Here is a 13324-nt window from a genome sequence, read left to right on the forward strand (position 1 = left end):
TCGGTGTGTAAACTGGGCAAGTTAGTTTTTATTAAACACTGATTATGTCCTCTAACCTTCAATCACAACAAGTGTTAGCTTCTAGATAAAGTGTTTTTCTGTCTCAGCCACCACAGAGGAGATGAACACAAAATAATGGTCCATAAGACCTGGCTCTAAACATTCTAATGAGCACACCACCAACTTGTCAGTTGTTAATGTGTTCCAATGAAAAACAACAATGTTATACAACCAAATGAAAAATGATTCCCCAAGTAAAAAACAATATTGCACATAATCTTACAAAACGCTAAGACTTTGTCCACAGTGATAAAACAGTGTACAACAAAGGACAACAAACATCGCCATAGGCTACTGTTTTTGACTGCAGTGTTATATACAAAGCAAAAGGAACATCTCTCAGGCCCATCTATTCAATGCATAAACTCATATTACGTTACGCAACATTAATTTAGCAAGATTGACAACAATATTGTGAACTTATACTTTTTTTTGCAAAATACTTGTTTTCAATGTCTAACTATGTAACCACGAGGCAATCATTCTCAAGTTATATTTTCTGTGACCAAAGCAACGTCTTGTAGTTTAATCACAGACCCCCAAAGGGAGCCCTAGTGTAGATGGAGGACACTCCCCTTCCAAACCACTTGCCTTGTACATATAAGTCATCACACCATATACCACTGAAACAAATATTTCCACATAAGACCATGCAAACAGTAATTATAAAACACATTGGAAATTCAAACAAACTAATTTCCCATAAATCCTTTTTTCACCAACATTTGAGATATTTTCTTTATAAATAGATTAAAGGCTCAGTCAATGCAGGCAATGTTGTAGTAAAATTCCAAAATAGCCAAGTATTTTGAAAGTTGATATGAGTGTCTATTAATCAAATGGTGTAATAATAGGAGAGAGTCATATGGTTGTAGTCATATATTGGCCATATGTAAAAACTAGCAATGGCTAGACCAGTCGCTAGAGTTTGCTCTAGTAAGAGATCTGATGTAACTGGCAGAGAACTACCAGTGAATTGCAGTTAACATTTCACACATCAATCAAAATGTAAAACAAAGAACTTTACTATCTTTAAGTTCTAACAACACTTTATTGCACGATTGTTGTCAATTCAACTTGATAAAACGTTCAAAGTTGCAGTCTGGGCTAAGAGTTTCTCTAGACTAAATGTGGATTGAAGAGGATGGAATAATCAAGAGTGCCATTTGTGAAAATAATTTTAAAAAAGCACTGGGGAGGGGGGGGACTGCCCCCGGACTCCCAAACAAATTGCACCATAATGGTATAAGTATTGCCTCAAGATACCGTATAATATATTCAGGAAAGTTCTCTTCCAAAGCTGAAAATGACTCCTGTCCAGAAAGACTCTCAGGTCAATAGTTAATAGGTAAAGCCGGGTCAAGTCTTGGAGGAGACAAACCACCAGCATTGATATGTATTTCTATATATGCCTACCCTTTTTCTGATATCTTTTGTATGTTCCTTTAGATGTGTTCATTTACAAATAACTCTAATACTAGCAGAATTCACAACATATGAGTCTGACTTTCAAACAACACTTTAAACATAAATACTGGGTTCAACAGCTCTATAAACTAGTTTAATTTGTTGTTTTGAACCCTCTATTATATATATTATATATATTTTTTCGTAGTTCCACTACAAGTGCAAGTGACTTTCAAAACACAAAATAAATACATGATGATAGTTGTCATTGTGATATATTAATAAATTCCTTAGACATATGAAATCTACATACAAAATAGATGAGTAAAAAAATAAATAACATGAATATGTGAGACCAAATTTCAGATATTGCACATTCCTTTCAAAATGCACTTTATACGTCTTTGTTGTAATTAGCTAATAATCCATTCATTGTCAGGGCCATACATATTGGCTCAAATCTGTGCCAATTTTGTGGATACGAAATCACATATTTGGATTATACTGCATAGGGTTCAGTGTTACGGATGGGGTGAGTTTCATAGCTGTGTAACCCTTTTCCATTCCATCACTTTTTATATCTATTACTATTTAATTGCACACTAACCCTTCAACCTAATGCACAATTTGTACTCTGTAATTTAAATCAATATTAGACTTTCATAGATCGATTTCATTTAAAAAATATTTTTTTTATATGGCACATGTAAACATATCTAAATTTGGCAAAACAACATATATTTTTTTGCGATAATTAAAATTATATCTCTATTATATAAATATGCATAACTTTTGTCTATAAACATAAACAACATTTTGTTTTCTAGGTGGAAAAATGTTCATTTAATGAATTGGTAAATTCATTAAATCACCTGTTGCACAGTGGGGGACAGTGCAGGTGCAGTGCTCGTCAGGGATACAGTGACAGTTACCATAGTGATAGGAGCCTAAGCCATCCAAAAGCAGTTTTGAACCGACCCTTTGAGAGAAGGAACATTTTCTCCACTAGAAGCTTTTTAGTAAGTCACAAACATACTACACTCATAATTAACAACGTGTCAGAGCTTTTACACTATTTACAGTGATCCACACTGGGGTCAAGGGGTGTGGGTGTCTGACAATGATGAACTCACTGCTCATAATATTTCCCTGTCTCTTTTCAGTTTCTCGTTCTTAGTGGAAAGGTCGTCTGACATAAGAGCAGGGGCTCTATTTCAATTGTCTTTCCTCGATTCTTTGTCTCTCTGTCCAAGGAGGCGAGCAAAGAGGATAGTAGGAATCAAGGAAAGAACATTGAGAAAGAGCCCCTGCTTTTCTGTCAGACGACCTTTCTGCTAAGAACGCTCCTCACAGTTTAACAACGTATCAATATCTTAAGTCAAGCTAGCCTTGTTGTTTTTGGCACTAACAGTGGCTGGATCTAGACGGGACACATAGACATAGGGGAAAAGGGAGAAGTATAAATATGATGACAGTGCGAGAGCAAAAACAAAGAGTACTCAAGATGAGGTCAAAGTTCATAGAGCACGATCTATGTCATCACGAAGGCTTGTTCGTTTCTCTCCCATCTTCCTCCAAACTTTGTTCCTTCGTTCACAACTTACCCTGATTAAAAGAATGACCAAGTTCTCTTCAAACCACCAACCATGACCATGGGTAGCAGTCTTTCTCGACGGTGGTCATCTCCGCACTTAATGAACAGGGTTTCCCACAGGAGTCTTTTGGTATTCTCTCTTCGCTGTGGTTTCGCAGGGTCTTATATACACGACTAGCTACACAACGTCAACATCCTCAGTTCTCCACTGACCACTGTTCAGTCTTGCGTTAGGCTACTCCATGTTGATAGGTAGGTGACTCCAAATCGATGGCACTCTAAAACATCCCCTCATAACAAACCACAATCGGATGAATGAGACACTTAAGCTGCGTCTACACAGGCATCCCAATTCTGATATTGTTTCCAAGAATTGGTCTTTTGACCAATCATATCAGATCTTTTTCAGAGCTTATTTGATTGGTCAAAAGACCAATTACTGAAGAAAACATCATAATTGGGCTACCTGTGCAAACGCAGCCTTAAACACACACAGACACACACATCACACTGAACAACCCAGCTCACCTAACCCTCTGTATCCTTGACTCCATAACCAAGTGACCAGTGGATTGACCAATAGGCAGCTATGAATAGCACAAAGGGTGTGGAACTGGACAGTGATGGCTACCTGCAATCAGCAGAGGGCAGTATTTCACGGTATTTCATTTCAGAGTACTGATTGATAATCTTGCTGGGTGAATTGGAAGTGGACTAAACCTTTCCTTTGTAGGTTATTTGAGTCACGGACAGGGGGAGGCGAAGTCTCTGAGCCATCTGCTCTAGATGATATGTGGTCTGGATATGAAGCTAAAAGAGGCTACCTCTGACATCTTATAGGACCGGAAAAGGCTCTAAAGTGTGTGAGGTAATCTAAATAGCATCCTACTAGTCTGAATAGATTCTGTGTTTGTGTGTGTGAGAGTGTGTTTTAAGGCAAACAGAAGATAGCGTGAAGAGACGCAAGGTGAGATGGGGTATTGCTTGGGTGTGAGTGGAGTGTCTGACAGAAACAAATGGAAGGGGGGGATCAGGGACTTGGGGGGGCTGCTCTCTCAAGAGTAGATGGTGATGACCTCACGACCGCCACCGCGAACCAGTAGAACCCTGTTGAGACCTTCAGTCAGGACCTCCAGGAACTCCATGTCTGAGAGGGCGCAAAAGATAAGGAAAACAACTAACTGGTGCACCTCTGTAGCGTTATGCTTACTTTTACTAGTAGCCAGATACTTACTTGTTTAATATTTATTTTATTAAAATGTTTACCTACCTCCAACTATTTTTTATAATAATTTCTCTCTTTATTATAAATAGTTTTTTAATGTATTTTTTTGATTCCAATTACTTTTTTGTATTTAATTTTTTATTTTACCCCCTTTTCTCCCCAATTTCGTGGTATCAAATTGTTAGTAGTTACTATCTTGTCTCATCGCTACAACTCATGCGTCCTCCAAAATACAACCCAACCAAGCCGCACTGCTTCTTAACACAGCGCGCATCCAAGCGCGCATCCCGGAAGCCAGCCAGCCGCACCAATGTGTCGGAGGAAACACAGCGCACCTGGCGACCTGGTTAGCGTGCACTGCGCCCGGCCCGCCACAGAAGTCGCTAGTGCGCAATGAGACAAGGATATCCCTCCTGGGCCAAACCCTCCCTAACCCGGACGACACAAGGCCAATTGTGCATCGCCCCATGGACCTCTTGGTCGCGGCCGGCTGCGACAGAGCCTGGGCGCGAACCCAGAGTCTCTGGTGGCACAGCCCTAGACCACCCGGAAGGCCCCCTTTTAATGTATTTTTTTGCAAGGTTCTGTCTCTTTTTTTCTTTCTTAAAAAAAAGTATTTAATCATAGGCATATAATACCATCGACAGCCGTTAGAAATAACCATCCCACATTGGAGAAGTGGGAGGAAAGGTTCATGTTCCACCAGACTACCCTCCACCCCTCTCCCAGAACACCTCTTCAGCCTTCTTCAGCCCACTACCCCAGTGTGGTGGACACAAAAAAGCTAACTAAAACTAAAAAACTAAAACAATTCAGATACTTATTTGTAACGACACAGCTTCTATGGGCAGATAAGCTGTGTGAAGATGACTTAAGACATACTCCATTCTGTAAACTCCATGGGAGTGTTAACATGAGTAAAGCTATAGTATGTTCATTTAAAGATCCTACAGAAAGATGCTGTGGAAGCCAGGGGGCTGATGCTGTTGTAGTCCATGTGGGGTCAAACAACATTAGGAGGGCTAGCTCGGAACTGCTGAAAATAGATTTTTTTAAACTGATTCTAGCTTTTAAAGTTTCTAAAAAAGCAGCCAATTATTTCAGGCCAGGTACCATCGTTGGACCGCGCCTGTGAAAGATTCATCAGCAGGCTACTGGCATTACATACCTGGCTAAAAGATTACTGTAGCTTTGTTGGTGTTACCCTTTCTATGAGCTTATAATATAAACTACACCATGAAAGGTACTGTTTACTTGACTTTAATCATATTTAATCATACATGTAACAGCAGTTTACAGCACGTTCTTCCTCTCCCCAATTCACTTAAACTATATTACTTTATTTCCCTTGGGCTTCACCTGAGTACCCCTAGTGGCTGGAATACAACTATATTAAGCCCCTTACATTGGCATAACGTTTAGAGATAACTTTGTCACCTTCTGGAAACAGAAGACGCTTTACAGGAATGACAGAGTCCATCCAAATCATCTTGGCTCCTAGACAATGACTTATCAATGAACCAAGCCCTGCTCAGATAATCCCTACCATTGTGTCTCTGAGTTGTCGTAGTGCTGCAGCAAATGTACATTGTCCCATGAACGTTGGAAATCATAATATAAATCCTGTTCGGGCTAGGAGCAAGTATATTCATGTCCGGATGAAAAGCGTGCCCAAAGTAAACTGTCTGCTACTCAGGCCCAGAAGCAAATATATGCATAGTATTAGTAGATTTGGATGGAAGACACTCTGAAGTTTCTAAAACTGTTTGAATGATGTCTGTGAGTATAACAGAACTTATTTGGCCAAGGACAAACCATCCAGGATTTCTTTTTGTGGTCACTCTCTTTTCAATGACTATTCTATGGGAATCTGGATTTCTAAGGCACTTGCTTGCAGTTCCTATCACTTCCACTGGATGTCAACAGTCTTTAGAAATTGGTTGATGTTTTTCCTTTGTGTAATGAAGAAGTAGGGCAGTTCAGAACGAGGGAGGAGTGAAGTGTACTGTTTGTTAGAGGCGCGTGACCTGAAAGCACGGTCCACATTGTTTTTGTCCGGTATTGAACACAGTTTATCCCGTCTAAAATTGTATCGATTATGTATGTTAAAATATACCCAAAGTTGCATTAGGAAAGTTGTTTGAAATGTTTGGACAAAGATTACAGGTAACTTATGAGATATTTTGTAGTCATGTTGCGTGAGTTGGAACCAGTGTTTTTCTGGATCAAACGTGCCAAATGAATTGACATTTTGGATATATAACGACGGAATTAATCGAACAAAAGGACCATTTGTGATGTTTATGGAACATATTGGAGTGCCAACAGAAAAGCTCGTCAAAGGAAAGGCATGAATTATATCTTTATTTCTGAGTTTCGTGTTGCGCCTGGCGGGTTGAAACATGATTGTCCGTGTTTGTTTGATGGGGTGCTATCCTCAGATAATAGCATGGTTTGCTTTCGCCATAAAGCCTTTTTGAAATCTGACATTTTGGCTGGATCAACAACTAGTTTAGCTTTAATTTGGTGTATTGCATGTGTGATTTCATGAAAGTTTAATATTTATTGTAATTTAATTTGAATTTGGCGCTCTGCCATTTCACCGGATGTTGTCGAGGAATTCCGCTAGTAGAATGTCTAGCCATAACAGGTTTATAAGTAACCTAATTTATGTCCCTCTAAGTCCCTGAATGCCTCTGTCAATCCTATAGCTATTGTATGCAGTAATCATATGTCTATGAACCAGAGTTAAACTATTATCACTGAGGCAGTGTGCCCTAGTAGGAAGTTCACTGTGTGCAGCTCACCCTGCACTATCAGCTCAAATATAAATATAACTTTCATGTCTATTTCTGATAAAATGCTCAGTAAAACAATCAAGCATCCCCCCCAAAAATGCTAAAAATAGCCGACATTAACATCCTGTATGTAGCCTAAGAAACAAGGTTAATGAAATCGACAACTTGCTAGTAACAGATGACATTCATATACTGATCTCTGAAACTCACTTAGATAATACCTTTGATGGTATAGTGGTAGGAATACATAGTTATAACACGCAAAAAGAAATGCTAAAGGGGGGTGGTGTTGTGGTTTATATTCCAGATAAGCGTAGAGAGGATCTCTTGTCAAATACTGTTGAAGTAATATGGATACAGGTTCATCTGCCCCACATAAAGCCCATTCTTGTAGAAAGCTGCTATAGACCACCAAGCGCTAACAGTCAGTATCTGGATAATATGTGTAAAATGCTTGATAATGTATGTGATATCAACAGAGAGGTATAGAGGGCTTGCAGTTGCATCACAAATCACCTAGCAACCGCACAAGGTGCCATGTTGGAAGATCAGTCAGTCTGGGGAAAGTCCACATGGCTGGCTGCATTTTGCTTTCAGATTGCCCATTATTTTATTTTTTGAAGGATCCAGAAAACAGAGGCAGTGGGGAGAACCTATTCAAGTAAAAACATTGTGTGCAGGCTAACACAAATGAGCTGCTAACATAATGTTTGCTAGCTAGCTAGCTACAGTAGCTAACTAACTTTACATACTGTATAGCTAGCCAAGTGAATTAAATATCACCAGTTAGCTAACTTCTTATTAGCTAGTTAGTTAGCCTGTTTCTTTGATGTTTTCTGTCCTCAGATACAGAGAGCTGTGTAACCCTGTCTGCAGATGAGGTCCCAATGAATGTTGCAAGAGAACAAGGGTAAATCCTTGTATATCAAGAATTATGTGTCCCTATGTTAGCACATTTTGCAAATGAAAATACAGTTTAAAAGTCAATGTACTTTATAAACCTATTACAACTGGAGCAGGCCAACCCAGCTGGATGAGCAGGCTTCTGTTCTAGCCCAGCACTAACACACCTGATTGAATTTATCAAACCCAAGTGTGCTATTGCTTGGCTGGAACAGAAGTCTGCTCACCCAGTAGATCAGGGATCAGTGGAGTGAGGTTAACTTTTTTTTGTTCAACTGAAATTATGTTTTACTAATAGCCCACTTGTTACTAAGATGTCTTACCTTCACATACGAGTTAGACTACTTATTATTTTACACATTTTTAAAATAGTGTTGATTCTGAAGTGTTTACTTGTTTTAATTGTTGACTATTTTTCAAGATGAAATTGTGATAACTTTGATTAATCACATCTCACAATCCTGCAATAGAAGAGGGTAAGGGAATCTAACTCTAATTTGTCTGTTATTTTTCTCAAATGAACATTACCTACATTTTTGTTCAGTTGTAAGCTCTCCAATTAGTTTTATTTGATTGTCACTCTTTTATCAGTATATCAGCCATGTGAACCCATTTTGCAGCTGATAACGGCATGCAACGCCAATGCAACCATAAGCCTACAGCAGTGGTTCCCAACTCCAGTCATTGAGTACCCCCCACAGCACATTTTTGTTGCAGCCCCAGACAAACATAGCTGATTCAACTCATTGAGGGCCTGATGATTAGTTGACAAGATGAATCAGGTGTGCTTTTCTGGGATAACAATAAAACTCTGTACTGTTGGGGAGACTTGAGGACCGGAGCTGGGAACCACTGGCCTACAGTATGATGGCATTAGCCCAGTGTTTCCCAAACTCAGTCCGCAGGACCAAAAGCAGTGCATGTTTTTTTTCTTCTCCCTAACACTACACAGCTGATTCAAATTATTCGAAGCTTGATGATTAGATGATTATTTAAATACGATACCAATAGACAATGTGTATGAGGCTAATCATTATACTAGATCAGTGGTACTCATTGTGCCCGCAGGCCGAGCCCTAAATTTGCGGCTCGCAGTGATTTTCCTATTTTCCATTCATAATACATAACAATGATACAATTTCAATTCAATGTGTTTACTGCAGGCCTGAATCACTTCATTGAATATATCTATTGTTCACTGGATGGCAGATAGATGGCAGTATAGTGCAGCTGCTCAGCTACAGCGACCGACACATATCAGTTTGCTACTAGGTATTTTTGCAGTCTGGTCGACATGGATCATTTTATTGTAAAAAAAGAACCGTACATCTATTGACAATGAAAATGTAGGGGAAGGGCTGGAGAACAAGCTGTGAATGAGCAACCACCGGAGAACCAGGAAAATCAGGAAGATGGCGGCAGGGAAATGCAGATAGCTAACGTAGCTAGCGTGGCTAAATTGGCTCTGATGGCTAAGTAAAAGGATACGATCGATTTAAGAAGAACACAGAAAGTTCCAAGAGAAATGGACAGGCAAGTATTTTTTTTGTACTGCATGATGGGACTAGCTCACTTTGTCTTATTTGCTTAAAGGACAGCTCAAATGAGAAAGAGACAGGATATTCCAAATTTCTTACGTTTCATTCATCAGGAAGCACTTGTGGTTGAACTCAAAGACTGTGACTTACAGAATGTGATGCAGTAAGTTATGTGCATGGTGAACAATATTATTGCGAGGGCACTGAATCACTGTCAATTACGCGAGTTGCTGGAGGAATACGGCGACTTGATATTTCACAATGAGGTGAGATGGCTGTCTTGTAGAAGAGTTTCGGAAAGATTTCTCTCTCTCCTCCCTCAAATCCATGAATTTGTTGAAAGCAAGGGGAGAGAGGAGCCAGAGCTGGATGATCGACATTCAATATTAAGCTGGCTTTTTCACCTGCCAACAGTAGCGATGACGCTGTGAGTCATGAACAGGTGAAATGTTTAATAAAACAACAAACATGAAACAAGACAGCTTAACAGTGGCGAGATAGCATAAAAACAGGGAACAATACCGACTGAGGAATGAACATACAGTGGGGCAAAAAAGTATTTAGTCAGCCACCAATTGTGCAAGTTGAGAGAGGCCTGTAATTTTCATCATAGGTACACTTCAACTATGACAGACAAAATGAGAAAAAAAATCCAGAAAATCACATTGTAGGATTTTCAATGAATTTATTTGCAAATTATGGTGGAAAATAAGTATTTGGTCACCTACAAACAAGCAAGATTTCTGGCTCTCACAGACCTGTAACTTCTTCTTTAAGAGGCTCCTCTGTCCTCCACTCGTTACCTGTATTAATAGCACCTGTTTGAACAACCTCAAACAGTCACACTCCAAACTCCACTATGGCCAAGACCAAAGAGCTGTCAAAGGACAACCAGAAACAAAATTGTAGACCTGCACCAGGCTGGGAAGACTGAATCTGCAATAGGTAAGCAGCTTGGTTTGAAGAAATCAACTGTTGGAGCAATTATTAGGAAATGGAAGACATACAAGACCACTGATAATCTCCCTCGATCTGGGGCTCCACGCAAGATCTCACCCCGTGGGCTCCAAATGATCACAAGAATGGTGAGCAAAAATCCCAGAACCACACGAGGGTGGTCCAGGCCCATCTGCAGTTTGCTAGAGAGCATTTGGATGATCCAGAAGAAGATTGGGAGAATGTCATATGGTCAGATGAAACCAAAATATAACTTTTTGGTAAAAACTCAACTCGTCGTGTTTGGAGGACAAAGAATGCAAGAATTGCATCCAAAGAACACCATACCTACTGTGGAATAATCATGCTTTGGGGCTGTTTTTCTGCAAAGGGACCAGGACGACTGATCCGTGTAAAGGAAAGAATGAATGGGGCCATGTATCGTGAGATTTTGAGTGAAAACCTCCTTCCATCAGCAAGGGCATTGAAGATGAAACGTGGCTGGGTCTTTCAGCATGACAATGATCCCAAACACACCGCCCGGGCAACGGAGTGGCTTCGTAAGAAGCATTTCAAGGTCCTGGAGTTGGCTAGCCAGTCTCCAGATCTCAACCCCACAGAAAATCTTTGGAGGGAGTTGAAAGTCCATGTTGCCCAGCAACAGCCCCAAAACATCACTGCTCTAGAGGAGATCTGCAGGAGTAATGGGCCAGTTGAAAATTACAGGCCTCTCTCATCTTTTTAAGTGGGAGAACTTGCACAATTGGTGGCTGACTAAATTCTTTTTTGCCCCACTGTAAGGGTGGGACATATAAATGGGAGGTAATGAGGAAGGTAATGGAGTCCAGGTGTGAATCATGATGATCTGCAGGTGTGCGTAATGAAGGATGCCAGATGTGCGTAATGATTAATCCCAGGACCGGTTGTTAGTATTCTGGCGACATTGCGCGCCGGAGGAGAGGAGCAGACGTGACAGTACCCCCCCCCCCCCCCCTCCCCTCTGACGTGCGGCTCCTGCCGCAGGATGACGCTGACCAGGGTGGCGACCCCGAGGAAGTGGAAAGCTTGGATGATGTTGGGATCCAGAATGTCTTCCAGCGGAACCTAACACCGCTCCTCTGGGCCATACCCCTCCCAGTCCACTAGATACTGGAGTTGACCCCCCACGATTCCGTGAGTCCAGTACGGATCTGACAGCATACGCTGTACTCCCCTCGACGTCCAGGGGAGGTGGTGGGGTGTCGTGGGGGACAGCATCAGCTAGGGGACCAGGAACCACCGGCCTGAGAGAAGGGAGACATGAAACGAGGATGAGATACGATAGTGACTAGGCAACTGTAACCTATACGTCACCTCATTGACCCTACGGAGAACCTTGAACAGCCCCACAAACCGGGGGCTCAGTTTCTTGCAGGGCAGGTGGAGTGGGAGGATCCTGGTAGAGAGCCAGATGCGATCCCCAGGGTGGAACACAGGGGTCTCACTGTGGTGGCGGTCTGCCTGTTCCTTTTGACGATGGATGGCATGCTGGAGTCTAACATGCTCATGGCTCCACACTTCTGCGTGTGCGGAACCACTGATGAATTGCAGGAGCTTCGGTCTGGAGGCCAGGGCCGGCTGAAAACCCAGAACACACTGGAAGGGGGTCAACCCAGTGGAAGAGCGTAAACCCAGTGGAAGAGCGACGCAGCGAGTTCTGGGCATACTCTGCCCTTGGAAAGACTCATTCCATGGAAAGACTCATTCCAGTGAGTGACTCCTCAGTTCATCCTCTCCATGGTAACCCGGAAGTGAGGCTGACTGTGACCCAGAGCTTCTCCATGAAGGCCCTCCATACTCGTGATGTGAATTGGGGGCCACGTTGGAAACTATGTACTCCGGAAGGCCATAATGCTGGAAGACCTGCTGGAAGAGTGGTGGTGAATGGTGGTGAAACCGTCAGAGTAGAGATCAGTTACAAATTCGATGGATAGATAAGACCAGGGTCGCTGAGGCATGGGAAGTTTACATAATGAGTTACATCCTGCGCCAAGGTGGGCCACCAAAACTTCTCAGCGATGGAGTGGATAGTGCGAGAAATACCTGGATGTCCAGTGACGAAAGCTGTGTGTGCCCAGGTCAGCAGCTGATCCCTTATCCCTGTGGGAATGTAGATGCGCTCAGGAGGACAGTTCAGGAGTGCGGGCTCCCTCTCTCAAGCCTGGCGGATGTCCACACCTACGTCCCAGGCCACTGGTCCTACAACTCGGGAGGATGGGATTATAGGGGCACTCTAGACTGGTCAAGAGCCATGTGTCCTCCGAAACACGACCCAAACACAATGCCAACTTAACCTAGAAGCCAGCCAAAATAATGTGTCGGATGAAACACAGTACACCTAGCACAGTGTCAGCGCGCATGCGCCTGTCCCGCCACAGGAGTCGCTAGAGCGTGATGAGACAAGGACATCCCTGCCGGCCAAACCCTCCCCTAACCCAGACGACGCTGGGCCAATTGTACGTCACCCCATGGGTCTCCCGGTCGAGGCCGGCTGCGACAGAGCCTGGATTCTAACCAGGAGCGTCTTCTTGGTATGACTCTACAAGCTTGGCACACCTGTATTTGAGAAGTTCCATTGTTTTTTGCAGATCCTCTTAAGCTCTGTCTGGTTGCATTTTGAGCATCGCTGCACAGCTATTTTCAGGTCCCTCCAAAGATGTTTGATTGGATTCAAGTCTGGGCTACTCAAGGACATTCAGAGACATGTCCCGAAGCCCGAAGCCACTCCTGCGTTGTCTTGGCTGTATGCTTAGGGTTGTTGTCCTGTTGAAAGGTGAACCTTCTCCCCAGTCTGAGGTCACAAGTACTTTGGAGCAGATTTTCG

The 13324-nt window shown here is 42.2% G+C and overlaps 1 protein-coding gene across 3 annotated transcripts in view; it reads right to left on the bottom strand.

Annotated features, from left to right (window-relative positions):
* Positions 1-13324, bottom strand: part of LOC109891153 (solute carrier family 12 member 5) — a 314019-nt gene continuing 300695 nt past the window's right edge. For all 3 annotated transcript variants that reach the window (XM_031827141.1, XM_031827148.1, XM_031827150.1), the window contains exon 26: positions 1-4208. In XM_031827141.1, the coding sequence (XP_031683001.1) occupies positions 4117-4208 (92 nt within the window). In that variant the 3' untranslated portion in view covers positions 1-4116. The remainder of the gene's footprint in view (positions 4209-13324) is intronic.

This window comes from Oncorhynchus kisutch, linkage group LG1 (assembly GCF_002021735.2).
Source record: "Oncorhynchus kisutch isolate 150728-3 linkage group LG1, Okis_V2, whole genome shotgun sequence".
Lineage (NCBI taxonomy): Eukaryota > Metazoa > Chordata > Actinopteri > Salmoniformes > Salmonidae > Oncorhynchus > Oncorhynchus kisutch.